The sequence below is a fragment of the Ovis aries genome, chromosome 12 (genome assembly GCF_016772045.2).
Source record: "Ovis aries strain OAR_USU_Benz2616 breed Rambouillet chromosome 12, ARS-UI_Ramb_v3.0, whole genome shotgun sequence".
NCBI lineage: Eukaryota > Metazoa > Chordata > Mammalia > Artiodactyla > Bovidae > Ovis > Ovis aries.
This window is the reverse complement of record NC_056065.1, coordinates 5,274,580-5,295,759: the sequence shown is the minus strand read 5'-3', so window position 1 is coordinate 5,295,759 and position 21,180 is coordinate 5,274,580. Positions and strand designations below refer to the sequence as shown.

Genomic DNA, 21,180 nt, shown 5'->3' with positions numbered 1-21,180 from the left:
ACATGAATAAACTGTTTTAATACAGAATAGGATGGTAATCTATGCCCCTTTGCTTTTTCCCACAACTCTAGCTTTGGGTGGGAGGTAACAAACAAGAATAAACAAATAAATACCTCTGTTTTTTCTCCACTTGATTTTTACCTTTTTCACAAACTGGTATTTCAGGATCCCAGGTGTTATTGGCTTTGCAACGAACCTGACTGCTGCCCCTCAAAATAAATCCATCATCACACTTGAATACCACACTGTCATTGTAGAAATATGGAGCTTCCTTTCCAGATATCTTGTATCCATTTTCAATACGGACATGTGAGCACTGAACAGCAGGGAGGGAGAGTTTACAGAGGGGAGCAGGGCCACTCCAGATGCCTGTCCCTTGATCATTGCTTATACAACGAATTGTGCTCTCCCCAATGAGGTTGTACTTCACTCCTCTCTCTGGCCCAGGGTAACATGTGTAAGTGACTGTAGTTCCATACAGGACATCTTCTGAAGAACTGCCTGTGTGTACTCCATTGTAGATAGCAGGAGGTGGTGGGCAGGTGATATCTGGAGGGAGGAAAACTTATGCTACAATTCTGTTTCAGTATTAAACACCAAAGAAAAGAAATGAAGCTGATTATAAATCTTTTATCAGGTTTCCTAGAGAATATGGGTGAGATATGATTATGTTTTGTGTCAAAACTCATCATGTATATAAAATTCAATTTAAAAGATTTCATTGAAAAAAATCTTTGCAATGTGTTAAAAAATGTATATAAATATCATATTGTGACTAAAGTCAGATAGCAAATTATTAAGAAAAGGATTCTTTTTATAACAACCAATAGGTCAATAGGCAGACAGAATGAAAATCACAGTCACAGAAAACTAACCAAACTGATCACAGGGACCATAACCTGTCTAACTCAATGAAACTATGAGCCATGCCAGGTGGGCCACCCAGGACAGATGGGTCATGGTGGCGAGTGATGACATAATGTGGTCCACTTGAGAAGGAAATGGCAAACCACTGCAGTATTTTGTCTTTGAGAACCCCATGAACAGTATGAAAAGGCAAAAAGATATGACACTTGACCTCCTCAAGTTGGTAGGTGCCCAATATGCTAATGGAGAAGAATTGTAAGTAAAAAAAATAAAATAAAATAAAACTCCAGACTTCACAGAAACAAAAAAAAAGAAGAAGAAGAAGAAAGAAAGAAAGAATGAAGAGACAGAGCCAAAGTGAAAACAATGCCCAGTTGGGGATGTGACTGATGATGGAAGTAAAGTCTGATGCTGTAAAGAACAATATTGCATAGCAACCTGGAATGTTAAGTCCACAAATCAAGGTAAATTGGAAATGGTCAAACGAGATGACAAGAGTGAACATCAACTCTTTAGGAATCAGTGAACTAAAATGGACTGGAATGGGAGAATTTAGTCCAGATGACCAATATATCTATTACTGTGGACAAGAATCCCTTAAAAGAAATGGAGTTGCCCTCAAAGTCTACAAAACAGTCTAAAATACAGTACTTGGGTGCAATCTCAAAAATGACAGGATGATCTCTCTTCATTTCCAAGGCAAACAATTCAATATCACAGTAATCCAAGTCTATACACCAACCACTAATGCCGAAGAAGCTGAAGCTGAATGGTTCTAGGATGATCTCCAAGACCCTCTAGAACTAACACCCAAAAAAGATATTCTTTTCATCACAGGGGATTGGAATACAAAAGTATGAAGTCAAGAGATACCTGGAACAACAGGAAAGTTTGGCCTTGGAGTACAAAACAAAGCAAGGCAAAGGCTAACAGAGTTTTGCCAAGAGAATGAACTGGTCGTAGCAAATATCTTTTTCCAACAACACAAGAAATGACTCTATACATGGACTTCACAGATGGTCAATACCAAAATCAGATTGATTATATTCTTTCCAGGAGAAGATGGAAAAGCTCTATACAATCAGCAAAAAAACATGACTGGGAGCTGACTGTGGCTCAGATCATGAATTCTTTATGGCAAAATTTGGACTTAAATTGAAGAAAGTAGAGAAAACCACTAGACCTTCAGGTAAGACCAAAATTAAATCTCCTCTGATTATACAGTGGAACTGACAAATATATTCAAGTGATTAGATCTGATAGACAGGGTGCCTGAAGAACTATAGACAGAAGCTCGTGACATTGTACAGGAGACAGTGATTAAGACCATCTGAAAGAAAAAGAAATGCAAAAAGTCAAAATGGTTTCCTGAGGAGGCCTTACCAATAGCTAAGAAAAGAAGAGAAGTGAAAGGCAAAGGAGATAAAGAAAGATATACCCATCTGAATGCAGAGTTCCAAAGAATAGCAAAAAGATATAAGAAAGCTTTTTTTAGTGATCATTGCAAAGAAATAGAGGAAAACAATAGAATGGGAAGAAACTAGAGATCTCTTCAAGAACATTTAAGATACCAAGGGAACATATCCTGCAAAGATGGACACACTAAAGGACAGAAGTTGTATAGACCTAACAGGAGCAGAAGATATTAAGAAGAGGTGGCAAGAATACACAGAAAAGTTATACAAGAAAGATCTTCAAGACTCAGACAGTGATGATCCTGTGATCACTCACCTGTAGTCAGACATCCTAGAGTGCAAATTCAAGTGGGCATTAGGAAGCATCACTGCAAACAAAGCTAGTGGAGATGATGGAATTCCAGCTGAGCTATTTCAGATCCTAAAAGATGGTGCTATGAAAGTGCGGCACTCAATATTCCAGCAAATTTGGAAAACTCAGCAGTGACCTCGAGAATGGAAAAAATCACTTTTCATTCCAATCCCAAAGAAAGGCAATGCCAAAGTAGGTTCACACTACCACACAAATGTTCACCCGCTAGTAAAGTAATACTCAAAATTCTCCAAGCTAAGCTTCAACAGTACTGAATCAAGAACTTCCAGGTGTTCAAGCTGGATTTAGAAAAGGCAGAGGAACCAGAGCTCAAATTTACAAAATCTGCTGGACTGTAGAAAAACAAGAGAGTTCCAGAAGAACATCTACTTCTGCTTTATTGACTATGCCAAAGCCTTTGACTATGTAGATCACAACAAACTGTGGGAAATTCTTAAAGAGTTGGGAACCCCAGACAACCTTACCTGTCTCCTGAGAAATCTATATGCAGGTCAAGAAGTAACAGTTAGAACCAGATGTGGAACAATGGACTGGTTCCAAATTGGGAAAGGAGTACATAAAGTCTATATATTGTCACCCTGCTTGTTTAACTTATATGCAGAGTACATCATGCAAAATGCTGGGCTGGATGAAACACAAGCTGGAATCAAGATTGCCAGGAGAAATATCAATAACCTAAGATAAGCAGATGACATCACCCTTATGGCAGAAAGTGAAGAGGAAGTAAAGAGCCTCTTGATGAAAGTGAAAGAAGAGAGTGAAAACGCTGGCCTAAAACTCAACATTCAAGAAATGAAAATCATGGCATCTGGTCCCATCACTTCATGGCAAACAAATGGAGAAACAATGCAGGGATAGACTTTATTTTCCTGGGCTCCAAATTCACTGAAGATGGTAACAACAGCCATGAAATTAAAATTCACTTGTTCCTTGGAAGAAAAAGTATGACCAACCTAGATAGCATATTAAAAAGCAGAAACATTACTTTGCCAAAAAAGTCCTTCTAGTCAAAGCTAGAGGGCTATGAGTGCTTCCCTCATAGCTCAGTTGGTAAAGAATCTGTCTGCAATGCAGAAGACCCAGGTTCAATACCTGGGTCAGGAAGATACCCTGGAGAATTAAATGGCAACCCACTCCAGTATTCTTGCCTGGAGAATCCCATGGACAGAGGAGCCTGGCAGGCTGCAGTCCATGTGGTCACAAGATCGGACATGACTGGGTGACTAAAGAGAGAGAGAGCGAGTCACAGCTATAGTTTTTCCAGTAGTTATGTGTGGATGTGAGAGTTGGAGCATAAAGAAAGCTGAGCATCCAATAATTGATGCTTTTGAACTGTGGTGTTGGAGAAGACTCTTTCGAGTCCTTTGGACTGCAAAGAGATCAAATCAGTCCATCCTAAAGGAAATCAGTCTTGAATATTCATACTTTGGGCACCTGATGCAAACAACTGACTCATTGGAAAAGACCCTGATGCTGGAAGGACTGAAGTCAGAAGGAGAAGGGGGCACCAGAGGATGAGATGGTTGGTTGGTATCACCTATGTGATGGACATGTGTTTGAGCAAACTCCGGAAGTTGGAGACAGACAGGGAAGCTTGGCGTGCTGTAGTCCATGGAGTCGCAAAGAGTCAGATATGACTTAGTACTGAACTGAATAGGTCAATAAACAGCACAGCGGAATAGAATTAAGGTTTTTTGAGATGGTATATCTTTGTGTTGCAATGGTATGGTAGGTTAGCCAAGAATTTTTATTGTTTATTGAACGTCTACTTTTTGATAGGCAATGTTCTCATCCTTAATGTAGGGATAGTAGCATTTAATTATAACAGCTTTGAGGTTTGCAATCTTATGGCAACATTACAGATAAGAGGCACGAGTTCAGAGAAGTTACATAAATTGCCCCAAGTCAATAAGTAGAGATAGAATCTGAGTTCAGATCCCATTTCGGTCCTCTTTCTCTCCACTAAGCTAGTATACCCAGAATTAAGGATGATGGTTCATACACTTACTGACCTCATTACTCTTATTCTCCCAAATCACATAAGAGAATCAGTAACTAAATGCATTCACATTAAGTGATTGCTATGCTTTGAGTAAAAAGAGGAGGCCACAGAAAGCAAAACTGTGCAACTATAACTATTGACAGAGAGAAAAGAATGGAATCTAATATTTGTAATCCCATAACATGCCTAAAACAGACCTCACAGGAAGCTAGATCCTCTGTTATTCATATTCATTGATCTCACATTATTCTAGATCCTCTGTTATTTTTCTACTCACCTTTACAAAGACGAATTTCCATAAACCAAGGAAATGTGCCTCGACACTGCTGATAAACACTTTCACCCAGTCGGTACCTAGGGACAAAGAGTCAAGACATTTTGTCATCTGTGGGCTATTAGCCTAAGCAAGAGCTATTGGTTCAATAGCACATATTACTCTCAGGACAGGCAACTATAGGAACAAAAATGTAGCCACCATGAACACAAGCCATCCACTGAACAGCACAGTTTCCATTAATGGAAAAACAGAGTGATCAGCACATCCACAAACCCATGAAGAAGGTCTTTGAGATAAACTCTTAACACAGGGCTTACAGTGTACCTAGTGTAGTCTGAGATAGTCCTCACTTACCCTTCATCACAAGAAGAGTTAACATCTGGTCTAATAAATTGGTTCTTGGGTTTTTTAAAGACTTGCTTTCCAACAGGTTCACATTCTGCCGCTAAGGAAAAAAAGGAGAATGAGAAATCAACTGAAGGCCATCTCAAAACCAAAAAAAAAAAAGAAAAAAAAATCAAAATTCAGAGCCTAGCACCTTTGCATATGGGAGCAGTGGGTATCCACACTCCATCAGGGGTACAACGTATGGATTCTTCTCCCACCAGCACATAGCCAGGGTCACAGCTGTATCTTATGGATGTCCCAGGGTCAAAGCGAACCCTGTGTCTATCTTCCTTTTGCCCATTGAGAATTTTAGGAGGGGCTTGACAATCTAAAAGGAAGGCAGAGAATTTTTCTTATGTAAACAACAGAAAAAACTGAGCCAAATATATTGCTATCAATGCTACAATTCCATTCTGGTGGCAGTGTACACTACAGCTGCAATCTTGCAGCCCAGTTTCGGATAACTTTAGATCAGTGGTTATCTTTTTTTTCTTTCTTTCTGCTTTTAGACTGCTGTAGATTGTTTTCCATTCCAGCTGAGTGCTCCAACTCATTTGCTATCTCTTCCTGTCTTAAGGAATCCTCTTGTATGCTTCTAATGGGAGATTCTGATCTATCTGTAGGGTGGGATTTTGCTGAAGTCTCTTTTAAGAAATCACTGTTAAGACAAGCAAACATTTTCCCCCATTTTTTTTTCTTTCTTTCTTTCTTTTTTTTTTTTTCTTTAAAGAAATGGACAATTTAGTGATCACTAATGTTTTTCCGCCAAGGATACTTCCACAAAATGAATGGCAGACAGTGTTTTAAAAGGCTTCTGTATAACTTATATTCACTATATTTGATATGGGTGGGCTTCCTTGATAGCTCAGCTGGTCAAGAATCCACCTGCAAATACAGGAGAACATGGTTCGATCTCTGGGTTGGGAAGATCCCCTGAAGAAGGGATGGGCTACCCACTCCTGTATTCTTGGGCTTCCCTGGTGGTTCAGATGGTAAAGAATCTGCCTGCAAGGTGGGAAGATCTCAATCCAGGGATGGGGAAACAATGGAAACAGTGACAGACTTTATTTTCTTGGACTCCAAAATTGCTGCAGATGGTGACTGCAGCCATGTAATTAAAAGACACTTGCTTCTTGAAATAAAACCTATGACCAACCTAGACAGCATATTAAAAAGCAGAGACATTGCTGACAAAGGTCTGTATAGTCAAAGCTATGGTTTTTCCAGTAGTCACGTATGGATGTGAGAGCCAGACCATAAAGAAAGTGGAGCACCAAAGAATTGATGCTTTCGGACTGTGGTGTTGGATAAGATTCTTGAGAATCCCTTGGACTGCAAGGAGATCCAACCAGTCAATCCTAAAGGAAATCAGCCCTGAATGTTCATTGGAAGGACTGATACTGAAGCTCCAATACTTTGGCCACCTGATGCGAACAACTAACTCATTGGAAAAGACCCTGATGCTGGGAAAGATTGAAGACAGGAGGAGAAGGGGTTGACAGAGGATGAGATGGATGGATGTCATCACTGACTCGATGGACATAAGTTCGAGCAAGCTCTTCGAGTTGGTGATGGACAGGGAGGCCTGGTGTGATGCAGTCCATGGGGGTCACAAAGAGTCAGACATGACTGAGTGATTGAACTGAACTGATTCTTGGTATAATTGAGGGGACTGGAAGCTGGAAAAGGTCCTGCTGAAGTCCATAACACCTTCTCTAATGTTTCTAAAGAAGGAATCAGTAGCATTTATTCTGAACATTGGAATACCCACCCTTTTCACAGACTGGTACTGATGGTTCCCATGTGCCTTGGGCATTACATCGGACTGCCCTGCTACCCTTCATGGTAAAGCCAAATATGCAAGCAAATACCACAGTGTCATTATAGGAATATTGATCTCTCTGCCCAGATGATATTTGGCCTCTTGGGATCTGAGGAGGTGGACACCGAACCTCAGAAACAGAAAGTTCACAGCGTGGGGCAGGTCCACTCCAGGTCCCAGTCTTCTGACTATCAGTGGTACAACGGATAGTTCTCTCCCCAACGAGGATGAAGTTCACTCCTTTCTCTGGGCCCGGGTCACAAGTGTAACTGACTGTCCTTCCATATCGAAAGATCACTGAAGAGGTGCCTGTATGTCTTCCATTGAGTATAGGAGGAGGTGATGGACAAAGAATTTCTAGAAAGTTAGAGAAAGAGTTGATAAGATTACAGCTGTACTATCAACAAAGAATGTCTCTGGTGTTTCTAGATGCCACTCTCACATCCTGGGTTCAGGGACAATAGTGTTTGAATCTGTAATGAATCTGCCAAAGCAGCTATAGCAAAATAATTCAGAAAGTATGATCTAAAATTTTGTTCCTGAATATATCTACTTTGCTGATCCTTTTATTTATTTTACCAAGTATATAATCTTATGTGCATGGCCTGGATGGCAACTGTACATAGCTTTCAGAGAAAAAAATGCTCAGGAACCTTATTTTACCTGAGTAAGCAAAGGATAAAGAGATAATACAAGGATGCTTCAGTGAAGAATATATCCCTTAAAATCTAAAGATCTCTTCACAGCCTGTGCAAGTCAGTGAAACTTTGAGCCATGCTGTTCAGGGCCACCCAAGAAGGATGGTCATGATGGAGGATTCTGAAAAAATGTGATCCACTGGAGAAGGAAATGGCAAACTACTTCAGTACTCCTACCTTGAGAACCCCGTGAACAGTATAAAAAGATTCTGCAAGATCCTGTATAGGAACAACTGGACAAAAAACTTTCAGTTAAGCTGAGAATGAAGTGTCTTGCTGAACCTCTGGCCAAGGAGCAAGTTACAAACTACAGTTGCCTAACTTACCTTCACATGCTGGCATCTTGGTCCAAAAAGTACGCTGTTCAACAATTACACACCGACTAGAAAGTGGTCCTTGTAACCGATACCTGGAGACAAAGGGAGGTCATTCAGAATGATTAGGCAAATGAAAGCCTCTATTAAAAATCCAAGATAAATTCACTTAATTTGTGGGCACTAACTTCTTTTTATCAGCATTATCTCACAACCTCAAGCTGTCCATCAACCTTCATAGTTTCACAGTTCACACCATGCACACATAAGTCAAATGAATGAAATCCCATTGAGCCTCTGGACACTCACCCTTCATTACAGGAAAAGTTCACAGTTGCACCAACCCCAAAACTTGTGGGCCTCTTTATCTGCCCATTGAGAAATGATCGTGGAGGTTCACACTGTGCCTCTAAGAAAGCAAGCCAAAGATGAGCAAAATATGGCAAGTAACATAATAGCCCAATTTTTAATATAAATTTATTTATTTTAATTGGAGGTTAATTACTTTACAATATTGTATTGGTTTTGCCATATATCAACATGAATCTGCCACAGGTATACACATGTTCCCCATCCTGAACCCCCCTCCCACCTCCCTCCCCATACCATCCCTCTGGGTCATCTCAGTGCACCAGCCCCAACTATCCAGTATCATGCACCGAACCTGGACTGGCGATTCGTTTCATATATGATATTATACATTTTTCAATGCCATTCTCTCAAATCATCCCACCTTCTCCCTCTCCCACAGAGTCCAAAAGATTGTTCCATACGTCTGTGTCTCTTTTGCTGTCTTGCATACAGGGTTATCGTTACCATCTTTCTAAATTCCATATATATGCGTTAGTATAATGTATTGGTGTTTTTCTTTCTGGCTTAGAAATATATCTACCTAAAGAAACTAAAGACCTCTATATAGAAAACTATAAAACACTGGTGAAGGAAATCAAAGAGGACACTAATAGATGGAGAAATATACCATGTTCATGGATCAGAAGAATCAATATAGTGAAAATGAGTATACTACCCAAAGCAGCTTATAGATTCAATGCAATCCCTATCAAGCTACCAACAGTATATTTCACAGAGCTAGCCAAAATTCTTAACACAGATGATTCTCAATTTAGAGTACCTTTACATGTGGGAGCAACAGCACTCCAGTCTCCCGAAGACAAACAGTGAATGGTGTTTTCTCCAAGAAGTAAATAACCAGGTTCACAACTGTAGGTCACAGTCAATCCTGGAGCAAAGGAGGCAACACTCTCCCCTGTGTGATGCCCATTGGCAATTGTGGGAAGTGATGGACATTCCAGGGGGGTATCTTTACACACACATTAGGAAAAAGGTCATCAGATAACAGTTCCTTCACAGTCTGTATTTTGATTTAGTACATACACATCCAAATAAATAATACATGATCTATGGCAAACAGTTATTATTAATATTCAACTCAGTCTTTTAAAGATTAAACAGGTGTGGTTTAATTATATCCATTTTATATTACAAATAGTACATTATCTTTTAGTTATAAACTTTATGAATTATATTTGCCATGTGAAAACCTTCAATTACCAAAAATTAAAGTCCATTTTTCGCTCATACTCCCATTCTACCCTTAAGCCTATTCTATGCTCCAAAAGTAGTATGCTGTTATTTATAAGATTATCCTGCCAGATATCAGTAATATAGTTTGTTTTTATCCTATATGCGATACATATACATACATTTTTGCTGTCTGTGATGCTCAATACATATTATTCAATGCCTTGCTTTATTTGTTTAATAATCTATATAGTTCCATGTCAATACATAGAGGCCTATCTAAGTCTTTATAAAGACTTAATTGTTTTTCAGGCTTCCCTAATGGCTCAGATGGTAAAGAATCTGCCTGCAATGCAGGAAACTTGGGTTCCATCCCTAGGTCAGGAAGATCCCATGGAGAATGGAATGGCAACTCATTCTAGTATTCTTGCCTGGAGAATTCCATGAACAGAAGAGCCTGGCAGACTCCATCTTTGGGTCTCAAAGAGTCAGACATGATTGAGGGGCTATCAAACACACACAATTGTTTTCCATGGTCACCTCATTTGTGACTATCTTCAGAATGCCTCCAAGATTTTATAGAGAGAATCATATTTTGATTATTTTGATAGTACAATTTTTGTCAAATATTGCCAGATCCCATAATTACATAACTGAAATTCAGATTTAGAGTTCAAGTAACATAAGTCAAACAAAATAAGAAGAAAAGGAAGAGCTTACCGTAGTTTCTATTCTCAAAGTTGTTGTTCAGCCGCTAAGTCATGTCCAACTATTTGCAACCCAATGGACTGCAGCATACCAGACTTCCCTGTCCTTCACTATCTCCTGGAGTTTGCTCAAACTCATGTCCATTTTCAAAGTAACTTGATTTCAAATGTTATGGCTTAGGAGATGAGTTTGGAAGATAGTGTGGATCACTCAGAAAGTATTTATAGAGGTCAAAGGGAATGGCAAATCATTTCTGCCATACTACATTAACAGCTCTTATAGATAAATTTTAAATCCATTTGGTGTGTTTTTGCTCTAAGAGCCCACCTTTCTTTTCATTTGACAATACCCTAGATAGACAGTTTAAACTATCCACTTCCCACAGTCCAGACTAACTCTGGTCTCCATCGTTGTGAGACATTCCATTCAATTATTAGGTGTGTTCAGTTAGACTTTTCCATTATATTTTAAAATTACTTGCTCTATTGATGAATGAAAATTTATATCCCTCTACAACTAAGAAGGAAAAAAACAAACAAACAGGAAACTGTCATTTTCACCCATTCCTTTGCTTCCTCCCTCCACCCTTACCATTTACACATTCACACTGTTCTTCCTTCAGAATGACCCCAAACTTAACCTGCACAGAAATGCAAAGTTCCAAGCTCTTGGTTCAATTTTATTTTCATTCTACTCACCACTCTCACAGATTGGTAATGGTGTCGGACCCCACTTTCTATTTGCTTGGCACCAAACAGTTTTGTTTCCTTTCATGGTGAAATTGGCATTACAGGAAAATGTCACAGCATCACCATGTCTGAATGGTGGCCTAGATGTTTTAGTTCGGTATCCCCCTGGTATTATGGGTTCAGAGCAGACAGAATTTCTATTGTAATATTCACAGATAGGAGGAGCTTTATCCCAGATTCCATTCACATTGTCTTTACTTATACAAAAAAGACGTCTTTCTCCAATGAGGCGGAAGGCACTGGCACATGAGTAGGTCACCACAGCATTAAGAGCTACAGGACCAGAATGATAACCACTGCGTCCATTTTTGATAGAAGGAGGGGGGTCACAAAAAATCCCTGCAAAGTAGGAAAGAAAATATGTGGTCACACTGATCATGAAAATAAGATTCAAATTTAGATAAAAGATCCAAATATAGGTCATGTCACTGTTTCAGAAATAGATTAGAAATTTCTATAATTTATTTCTTATTCATACTCATTCTAACAACTCGGTAAGAGCTGTCCCTAAGCTGCTAAATTCTTACCTTTCTCTTTATCTTCAGCAAAAAAAAAAAAAAAAAACAATTAGGAAAAAACAATAACAATGAAACAGAATTTACTGAGTAGTTCTGTGTCTAACCAACTTTAATAATGAAACAAAAGGTAAATAGTACATAAAAATAATGTTAATGACATACTAATTACATGTGTACAATTTGGGCTCAATAGGCCTGGTTTCAAATCCCTGCAGTCATTCAATAGCTGCGTGACCTTAGGCAAGTCTCACCCTTTTTAAGCCTCAGTTTCCTAATCTAGTAAGAAAGTAGCCAAAAAGGATAAGTACAATACCTGGAACATGTTAATTATGCAACACATATTTCAAACACAACTGGGGCTATAAGTACAGAGACCACATTCTGTCCTGTTACAAAAGATACTGCATCCTCACTGCAAGTCAATTGTCTTCTTTTAATGCTTGTCTCCTTTGAAGAAGCCAAGGGAAATGGTTTCAAATAATATCTTTTATTTACTTGTCCTAGTAGGCATGAAGAATATTAATTGTTTATAGCTGTGTTAATGTATGTACACTTTTTCTGAGTGAGTCTCAGAATAAAGGAAAAACTGCCAACCTCTGAAACTTCTGGTTGATTTCCATTTAGCTCCAAGATTTGCTCATCACATGAGGAAGTAGCATAACCATGTCAGTGCATCAGTGCTATTCATTTTCAGCTGCAGTAACTTTTGAGAGCCTTTATCCTTATCCACATAGAATACTCAACACCATTTGTAGTCAATTGAATAAAGTTAGTTTTGGCCTGCATTCTAAAACATACAGAAGAGTGGCATATATATGTTCAAAGCATACATGTTGATAGATTTTATAATTGATTAACGCATGAGAACACACCAAAAATCAAGAGGCACAATCCATACTTGATTATGTTTGCTTTCTACTCACGTTCACAGACAGGAAACTTATTACTCCATAGTACTCTCATTCCTTCTGAGACACACTGACTAGAAGACTGGCCATTTAAACGGTACCTTAAACAATAAGGGGCAGCAAATTATCACCAGAACAAACCAATTCTCCGTTACATGGAAACTAAACACTTCATTCAAGAATGTGGTACGGGGTCTATTTTCTTAAGAATTTTCCTTAAGGAAAAAGTCCAAGATTGCGAATTAGCTAAGTTATGTGAAGACTTCAGACCAGCTAAAAACACAGAGCAAACAGTCCTCATGGTCTGTTCTTTTCTTGAGTTCTTGCTTTAATCTTCAGCATCCAAATGTTAAGATTTTCTTGACCATTAGAAGGAAAAAACCTTAGTTCCTAGTGAAGAAAACATCAAAGACTTTGTTTCCTAAGCTCACTTCAAAGAGTCCCTCTTACTGAACCCTCAACATCCATTCAGTCTCCATAAAAGAAACCTTAACTTCTGAGCCTAATCTTTGCTTTTGCAAATGATGAGAGGACAATTCCCAACTTTGGCTGACCATGCACACATTTGGAGAAAATAAATGGGATTCTTTTAATAACAGAATTCTTAATCATAAAAGGTAAAGAAAAGGAGAGAGAAAATCGGAGGCAAAGAAATGTAACTGTCTTTAAAGATCAGACTTTGCAATGACTAGCTATGGATCACTTTGCACTCACCCTTTATTACAAACAAATGAAACCTCTGCCCCAAGCTGGAGATTAGGAGGAGCTATCACACGACCATTGAGAAGTTGGTTTGGAATGTCATCACATGATTTCACTAGGAAAAAAGAAACAAGGCTGGCACGTGAAGAGTCAGGAAACAACTGAGTTTCCTTGAGATGAAATAGACCTTTCTGCACCTTCACATTTGGGTGCTAGATGGCTCCACGTTCCCAAGGATGTACACTGTATAGGGTTAGTTCCAATGAGAGTGTAGCCAGGCTCACAGCTGTAGAACACTTCCTGTCCAACTGCAAAGAATTCCTCATCCAATTGGTTATAATTACCATGGTGGGTATGTGGAGGTGGTAGACACCCTGAGAAGAGAACAGGACCAGAGGCCTGTTATTTCTAAAATAACAACTTTCTTCTCTACAGCCTAAGCCAATTTAGGGTTGGCAGGAATTGGATGAAGGTGGTCACGTCAGCCCTCCTAAGTGTAAGGCAGACACTCTTTTGGGTGAGACAGAGTGGGGCTGCTATATGCTACATATTTTAGACATGATGAACTTTGCATCTATCTCCTCTGTAGCTCGACCTATGCCAGGAAATATGACCCCTCCTCATCATTTTCCTGTTTTATTTAAATGGATGTCCTCTCACTAATACTGTAGCCAAGGGAATCAAACTATTATAATGCCTTTTTTTTTTTTTTTTACCACCAAAATCTCCCCTTTCTTCCTGGTCCCCACACCACTGATGAAGCGTCCAAGTCTTGGGGAAGGAACTCCCAGTGGTGCCAGGTTTCTACTAAGTTGGGCATTTCTCAGTAAAAGTAGGGGAAAGAGGGGAAATGGGGGGAGTGGCTCAATCTTAATTCTAACCTTATTCCATAAAGGCTACATTTTTCAATAGGAGAATGTATAAAGTTTATAGTAATTTGAATCAAATTCTGATCAGTCAATTCCCCACTGGCCTGGCTAATGGGATTAAAGAGTTTATTTTATCCTCATTTAAATAAAATCTAACTACATACAATTTTAATCATATAAAAATCTCTGATCATTGGCTCTGGTACTATCTGCTTTTTTTCTTTTCTAAGCATCTTCTGATTTCCCCTCAGTTCAGTTCAGTTCATCTCAGTCGCACAGTCATGTCCGACTCTTTGCCATCCCATGAATTGCAGCATGCCAGGCCTCCCTGTCCATCACCAACTCCCGGAGTGCACTCAAACTCACATCCATCGAGTTGGTGATGCCATCCAGCCATTTCATCCTCCGTTATCCCCTCCTCCTCCTGCCCCCAATCCCTCCCAGCATCAGAGTCTTTCCAATGAGTCAACTCTTCGCATGAGGTGGCCAAAGTACTGGACTTTCAACTTCAGCATCATTCCTTCCAAAGAACACCTAGGGTTGATCTCCTTTAGAATGGACTGGTTGGATCTCTTTGCAGTCCAGGGACTCTCAGGAGTCTTCTCCAACACCCCTAAATTAATGTATATCTAGCTCTGTCCAAGAATATAGTAAATTTCTCATCTCTTCAACATTTAGATACTACTTTCAAAGTTTACTTTTAAATTCTTTTTTTCCCACTTACCACATCATCCTATTTAAGCCCCCAAATCATATGTAATTATTTTATATTGTTAGGTTAATCATGTTTCCATTATAAAATTATAATTATCTTTAAATTTTTGTCTAGCTATTGATTGTGAAAACTGATAAACATCTTTTACTATTGTGATTATGCAACTATTATTCACTTAATACCACTGTATCATGACTGGTCAACAGAAAATAACAGAATTCTATATCACTAAAACTACTATTTAATAGAAAAACTTGAATTTACTTTTTAAAATCCAGATACATAGCAGAATTATTTTGGAATTTTTTTTTTTTTGAAAAATAAAAATGTCCAGGTATTGCTACTTTTCTCTCCAGAGCTCCAGGTGTGTTTCTTTTTTTTTTTTAATATAAATTTATTTATTGTGTTTCTAATGAGCAGATATGTTTAAAAACAACTGGACTATATGATGAGCTCTTACTTTTATCTAGTTTGTTGCACCTTTTCTATTTCATATTTAGCGCTCCCATTTCACTTAGTTTATGGTTTTCAATTTCTCCATCTTTTTTGTTGTGATTGCTGCTGTTCTTTCTCAAGCCTTTACCAAGCATAGTAGAAAAGCTGTTGTATACCTATATGTATGTAGTATTGTAATAAATATATTTTAGAAAATTTATGAATCTTTGCCTAGCTACTTTTAAATTCTTTAACCAGGATATCCAACAACATACACTGCCTTTATCATCCTCTTCTCATAGGTATCCTACATCTCTCCCAAAATCTCATTTTATTTCTAGATTCCCAAAGTTGCAACCCAACTCACCCTTGAAGCACTTTGGCAGTGGAGGATTCCATTTGCTGTTTGGTTGGCACCATACTGTGTTGCTGCCTTTCATGGTAAAGCCAGGCTTACACTTAAACATCACAGAATCATTTAAGGAAAATGAAAGCCTAAATCCAGATTCCACAACTCCATTTTCAACTTCTGGAAATGGGCATTTGACTACAGGAATACATTGAGGGGGAGGGCTGTTCCAGAGGCCAACTTGATTGTCTTTGCTGGTGCAATATATTGACTTCTCACCCAAGAGGTCAAACAGCTTTTTCCCATTCTGTCCAACATGGCACTGATAAGTAACCACCATTCCATAGTGAAAGTATTCTCTATTGCTGCCGTGAAAGTCTCCATTAGAGATGGTTGGGGGTGGCTCACAAGGAATAGCTTTGGTGGTATGGTAGGTAGGAAAAGAGAGAAGGCATTAAAATGTTATATCTTCTGTAACAAACACATGAAAAGATGCTCAACATCACTCATTATCAGAGAAATGCAAATCAAAACCACAATGAGGTACCATCTCACACCAGTCAGAATGGCTGCTATCAAACAGTCTACAAACAATAAACGCTGGAGAGGGTGCAGAGAAAAGGGAACCCTCATATACTGTTGGTGGGAATGCAAACTAGTACAGCCACTATGGAGAACAGTGTGGAGATTCCTTAAAAAACTGGAAATAGAACTGGATATGACCCAGAAATCCCACTGCTGGGCATACACACGGAGGAAATGAGAATTGAAAGACACACGTGTACCCCAATGTTCATCGCAGCACTGTTTACAATAGCCAGGACACGGAAGCAACCTAGATGTCCATTGGCAGATGAATGGATAAGAAAGCTGTGGTACATATACACAATGGAATATTACTCAGCCATTAAAAAGAATGCATTTGAATTAGTTCTAATGAGGTGGATGAAACTAGAGCCTATTATATGGAGTGAAGTAAGCCAGAAAGAAAAACACCAATACAGCATACTAATGCATATATATGGAATTTAGGAAGATGGTAACGATGACCCTATATGTGGGACAGCAAAAGAGACACAGATGTATAGAACAGTCTTTTGAAATCTGTGGGAGAAGGCGAGGGTGGGATGATTTGAGAGAATAGCATTGAAACGTATATTGTTATATGTGAAACACATTGCCAGTCCAGGTTCGATGCATGAGACAGGGTGCTTGGGGCTAGTGCACTGGGATGACCCTGAGGGATAGGATGGGGAGGGAGGTGGGAGGAGGTTCAGGATGGGGAATACATGTATGCCTATGGCTGATTCATGTCAATGGATGGCAAAAACCACCACAATATTGTAAAGTGATTAGACTCCAATTAAAATTAAAAGAAAAGAAATTTAAAAATAAATGTTATATCTTCTGGGAATTTTGTCTTAACTCTTGCAAAACAAATTTTCACTTCACCTACAATTAACCCATGTTGCTGAAATTCTGTAAGCTCATCTCAAAGATGGTTCTAAATGGAAAGTATCAAGGTAGGAAGATACATGGAACTGGCTTAATAAAACCCCCTAAATATGACTTAGTCACCAGTCCTCACCCCCAGAGTACAGATAAACTCTTACAAAAGGTACTTAGAGTGAGATACATTCTGCATAGCTTTAAGCTGGCAGTGTGGAGTCTTGTGGCATATTTTAGACTTGAGCAGTTATTCACTGTAAACTAACTTACCATCAAGGTACAGTAAGCAAAAGAAAGGGTAGTGGGATCAGGGGCATGGAAGAAAATAAATCACAGATTTGTGTCCAGATCTGCTCAAAACAAGTGTAACCTTCCTGGGTACTTATTTTGATGTGTAGATGCTCACGTTCCCTCAAGAAGGAAAATTCTACTCACATTCACAAAGGGGTAGGTCCTTATCCCAGGTTACCGTATTGTCTGAGATAGTACACATAGCAGATGAGTCACCAATGAGTCGATATCTAAAGATAAAGAGATGAGTGATCATCTCCCAGCTGAACATTTTAGAAAAGATTAGATCTTTTTCCACTGAAAGCACGGCAAAGAATAGAATATCACAGTGAAAGTAATGGTGAAAGACTATAGACACATACATAAGATTCAACGATCTAAAGACAAATGAAATTTGATCTCCTGGTCACTAACACTGAAGATTTAAAATTGGAAGAGGAGTAGTGCAAATTTTTTCTCTTCTAGGGATCCTCTCTAGTGGGTCATCCTAAACAGTTCTCACCTCTCAAAGAGGTGATTCTCTTTTTATTTATCTATTTTCAAGGGTGGGTGGCAATTACTCATATCTTTTTTTTTTTTTTTTCCATTTAAACTACTGTTCTAATATACATGTACTCTGTATATGTCTCCTGCCAACTCACCCTTTGTCACAAGAAAATGTAATTGTTGCCCCAAACACGATACCCTGAGGGGTGTGAACAGAGCCATGGAGGAGTTCTTTAGGAACTGTACATGATTTACCTACAAGGGAGAACAAAACAGAAAAAAAAAATTGGGATTGGGATTTTGGGAAATTTTTTCTTCTTTTATTTAATGTGATTGGACTTGCTGAGTAGCCTACCCATGCTTATGCAAAGAAATTTTGGACATTTAGAAAACTTTCAACTCCATAACACTATTTATTAAAACATGTAGTCTATATTTCTAAGCATGGATGAAAATACTATTTGTGGTCAACCGTAATTTATAGTCTCTCAGTTCAGTTCAGTCGCTCAGTCGTGTCTGACTCTTTGCGACCCCATGAATCGCAGCACGCCAGGCCTCCCTGTCTATCACCAACTCCCGGAGTTCACTCAGACTCATGCCCATCAAGTCCGTGATGCCATCCAGCCATCTCATCCTCTGTCGTCCACTTCTCCTCCTGCCCCCAATTCCTCCCAGCATCAGAGTCCCGGCTCTTTGTGATCCCATGGACTGTAGTCTACCAGGCTTCTCTGTCCATGGGATTTTCCAGGCAAGAGTACTGGAGTGGGTTGCCATTTCCTTCTCCAGGGGATCTTCCTGACACAGGGATCAAACAAGGTCTCCTGCATTGCAGGCAGATGCTTTACCCTTTGAGCCACCAGGTACTGTAATTTACAGTCTCTACTTCCCCCTTTTATACTCTCAGTGGATGGCAACATCTAGCAAGTCTTGTGGCTTTAAAAAAAAAAAAAAAGTTATCATTTCCTTTCTGTAGCTCATTGTTTACCACCTGTCCTTAATTCAATTGATCATCAAGTTTTCATGACTAGATTCCAGATATCTCTCTCCAAACCAATTATTTTGCTACTACTAAAATCTCTCATTAAATCACTGAGTAATAAAATTTACCTTTCTAATATTGGTTGCCACTGGTCCAGTACATATTTTATGCCACTACACACATTATCATTCAGAATCACAAATGCGGTCATGCCACTCCCCACATTAAAAAACTTACCAATGTTCATTGGAAAAAAAATGTATGGCCCACCACACTTAAGTTCCAGTCCTCATCATTTACTGTTTCTCACCACGAACCTTGTGTTCCAACCACAATATTTTTTTCTACTTTCTATTCTTCAAAGACATCATGTTCTTCCATATCTTTATATGTTGACATATGCGGTTTTTTCTGTCAGTAATACCCAGATGTCCCTGTTCTCCTAGATAGCACCTATTTACTTCTCTGTGATGTCATATAATTTTATCTCTATAAATATAAAAAAATATACCATAGCACACTGTTTGCTTAAAAGCCAGTCTCTACAAATAGTATAGGAGTTCCCCAAAGACAGAGACTAGCAGATTAATTTATATATATCTCCCCAACCCCACCATCTAGCTTAATGCTTTATACCTACTTATTACTCACATATATTCTTGATTACTCAAATATATTTCTTGAATTGGGTAAGATTGAGGTGAAACTAATATTAGAATTAGTTTATACATTATATATATATATATTAATATATATATATATATATTAGTATATACTGACTTCCCTGGTGGCTCAGATGGTAAAGCATCTGCCTACAATGCAGGAGACTCAGGTTCAATCCCTGGGTAGGGAAGATCTCCTGGAGAAGGAAATGGCAACCCACTCCAATATTCTTGCCTGGAAAATCCCATGGACAGAAAAGCCTGGTAGGCTACAGTCCATGGGGTCACACAGAGTCAGACACAACTGAGCAAATTTCTTTATTTCTTTAGTATATGCTAATATACTAATTTTTAAGATCACTGTAACACAGTACAGAGACCATACAACAAAGTCATGGAGATTATAGGATAAACAGAGTTGGACAGCTGTGATGATTTAACTCCAATATCCAATAACTAATACCCTTAAGAGTAAAAGAAAACATGGAGAACCTAGGAACTCATTCATTTGAGATTACTGACTAATTTTCTTATCTTTTATCTCAAAAATTACAGGTTAGCCCATAGAGACATGCTATAGACTCAAAGATTCTTCTGTTACAGATTACTCACGTTTACAGAATTGCTGAGCATTTGACCACTGGGAGGTCTTTAGGCAGGTGACAGTGAATGACTTCTTGAAATACCCAGGAAGGCACTCATATTCCCAAGTTTTGCCAACAGCAAACTCAGACTGATCACTCTGAATTTTAGGCTTAGCAAAAGGATACCTTGGCAGGAATTTACACTGACCTAGAGACAAAGATCACAGGAATATCAAAACTAAGAGAGGCTAAAATCTCTACTGTGCTTCTGTACGGTCACCAGTTACAATAACAAATTTGATCTTTAAAAATTAAATCTAATATGTAGATATTGGGGGGGTCAAAGAAAATATATCTTATAGTATGAATGCATATACAGAGAAACAAACTCAGGAGTTCAAAGACTTTTTATGACAGACTTCAGAAAAAGAACTGGATAAAATAATTTTTAATAAAATTCCATAAAGACCCTGAAGTTCCACCTTTACAAAATCTCATAAATAAAAACTAAAATGGTATAATAACTTTTCTGCAATATCACAGGAAATAAGTATATCAAGTATATCAGATCTTGTGAGCTCATCTCATGAAAGAACCTCCAAAATTACTTTTATGAATTAACATTCCTATTTTAGTCTTTAAATCTTTAGGTCCTAGCAAGGAGAAAATAGGATTGTTGTTTATTCTTCATTATTTTTTTCCATTAACCTAATGGAGTAATATGCCCCCAAAAGCATTTAGTAAATACTTTCTGATGGGTACCAGATAAAAGGAGATAGTTGTTTCAAGATATGTCCCTGTGACTTGAAGTAATTGTGATTATGATGATGAAAAAGAAACAAGTCTTATTCTAGGAGATGAGAAAAAAACTGTAATGCCCTGATGCTTAAGACTATATGTTGAAAAGAATTTTTCTAGATATGAAAGACAGTTCAAGTTTCAACTCCAGAATGGTGGTATATTTGAATATCAAATCTATAAGTCTCCCTTTTCAAACAAATCTGAAACAGTTACAGGTGCAAGTCAAAGAACAAACATGGACTAACTGACACAAAGGGAAACACAGACCTCCCAAGGTT

The 21,180-nt window shown here is 38.5% G+C and overlaps 1 protein-coding gene and 1 non-coding gene across 2 annotated transcripts in view; one reads left to right on the top strand and one right to left on the bottom strand.

The window, feature by feature from the left end:
• Positions 1–11,700, bottom strand: part of CR2 (complement C3d receptor 2) — a gene marked incomplete at its 3' end in the record, with an annotated part of 63,273 nt that extends 51,573 nt beyond the window's left edge. The window contains 9 exon segments of the mRNA NM_001009724.1: positions 142–549; positions 4,935–5,011; positions 5,289–5,379; positions 5,473–5,649; positions 7,093–7,500; positions 8,168–8,250; positions 8,465–8,564; positions 9,288–9,476; positions 11,104–11,700. Coding sequence (NP_001009724.1) covers positions 142–549; positions 4,935–5,011; positions 5,289–5,379; positions 5,473–5,649; positions 7,093–7,500; positions 8,168–8,250; positions 8,465–8,564; positions 9,288–9,476; positions 11,104–11,578 — 2,008 coding nt within the window. The 5' untranslated portion in view covers positions 11,579–11,700.
• Positions 11,701–19,636: 7,936 nt separating this feature from the next.
• Positions 19,637–19,708, top strand: TRNAC-ACA (transfer RNA cysteine (anticodon ACA)). Its single transcript has one exon. It is a non-coding gene; the product is annotated as a tRNA-Cys (tRNA).
• The last annotated feature ends 1,472 nt before the right edge of the window (positions 19,709–21,180 follow it).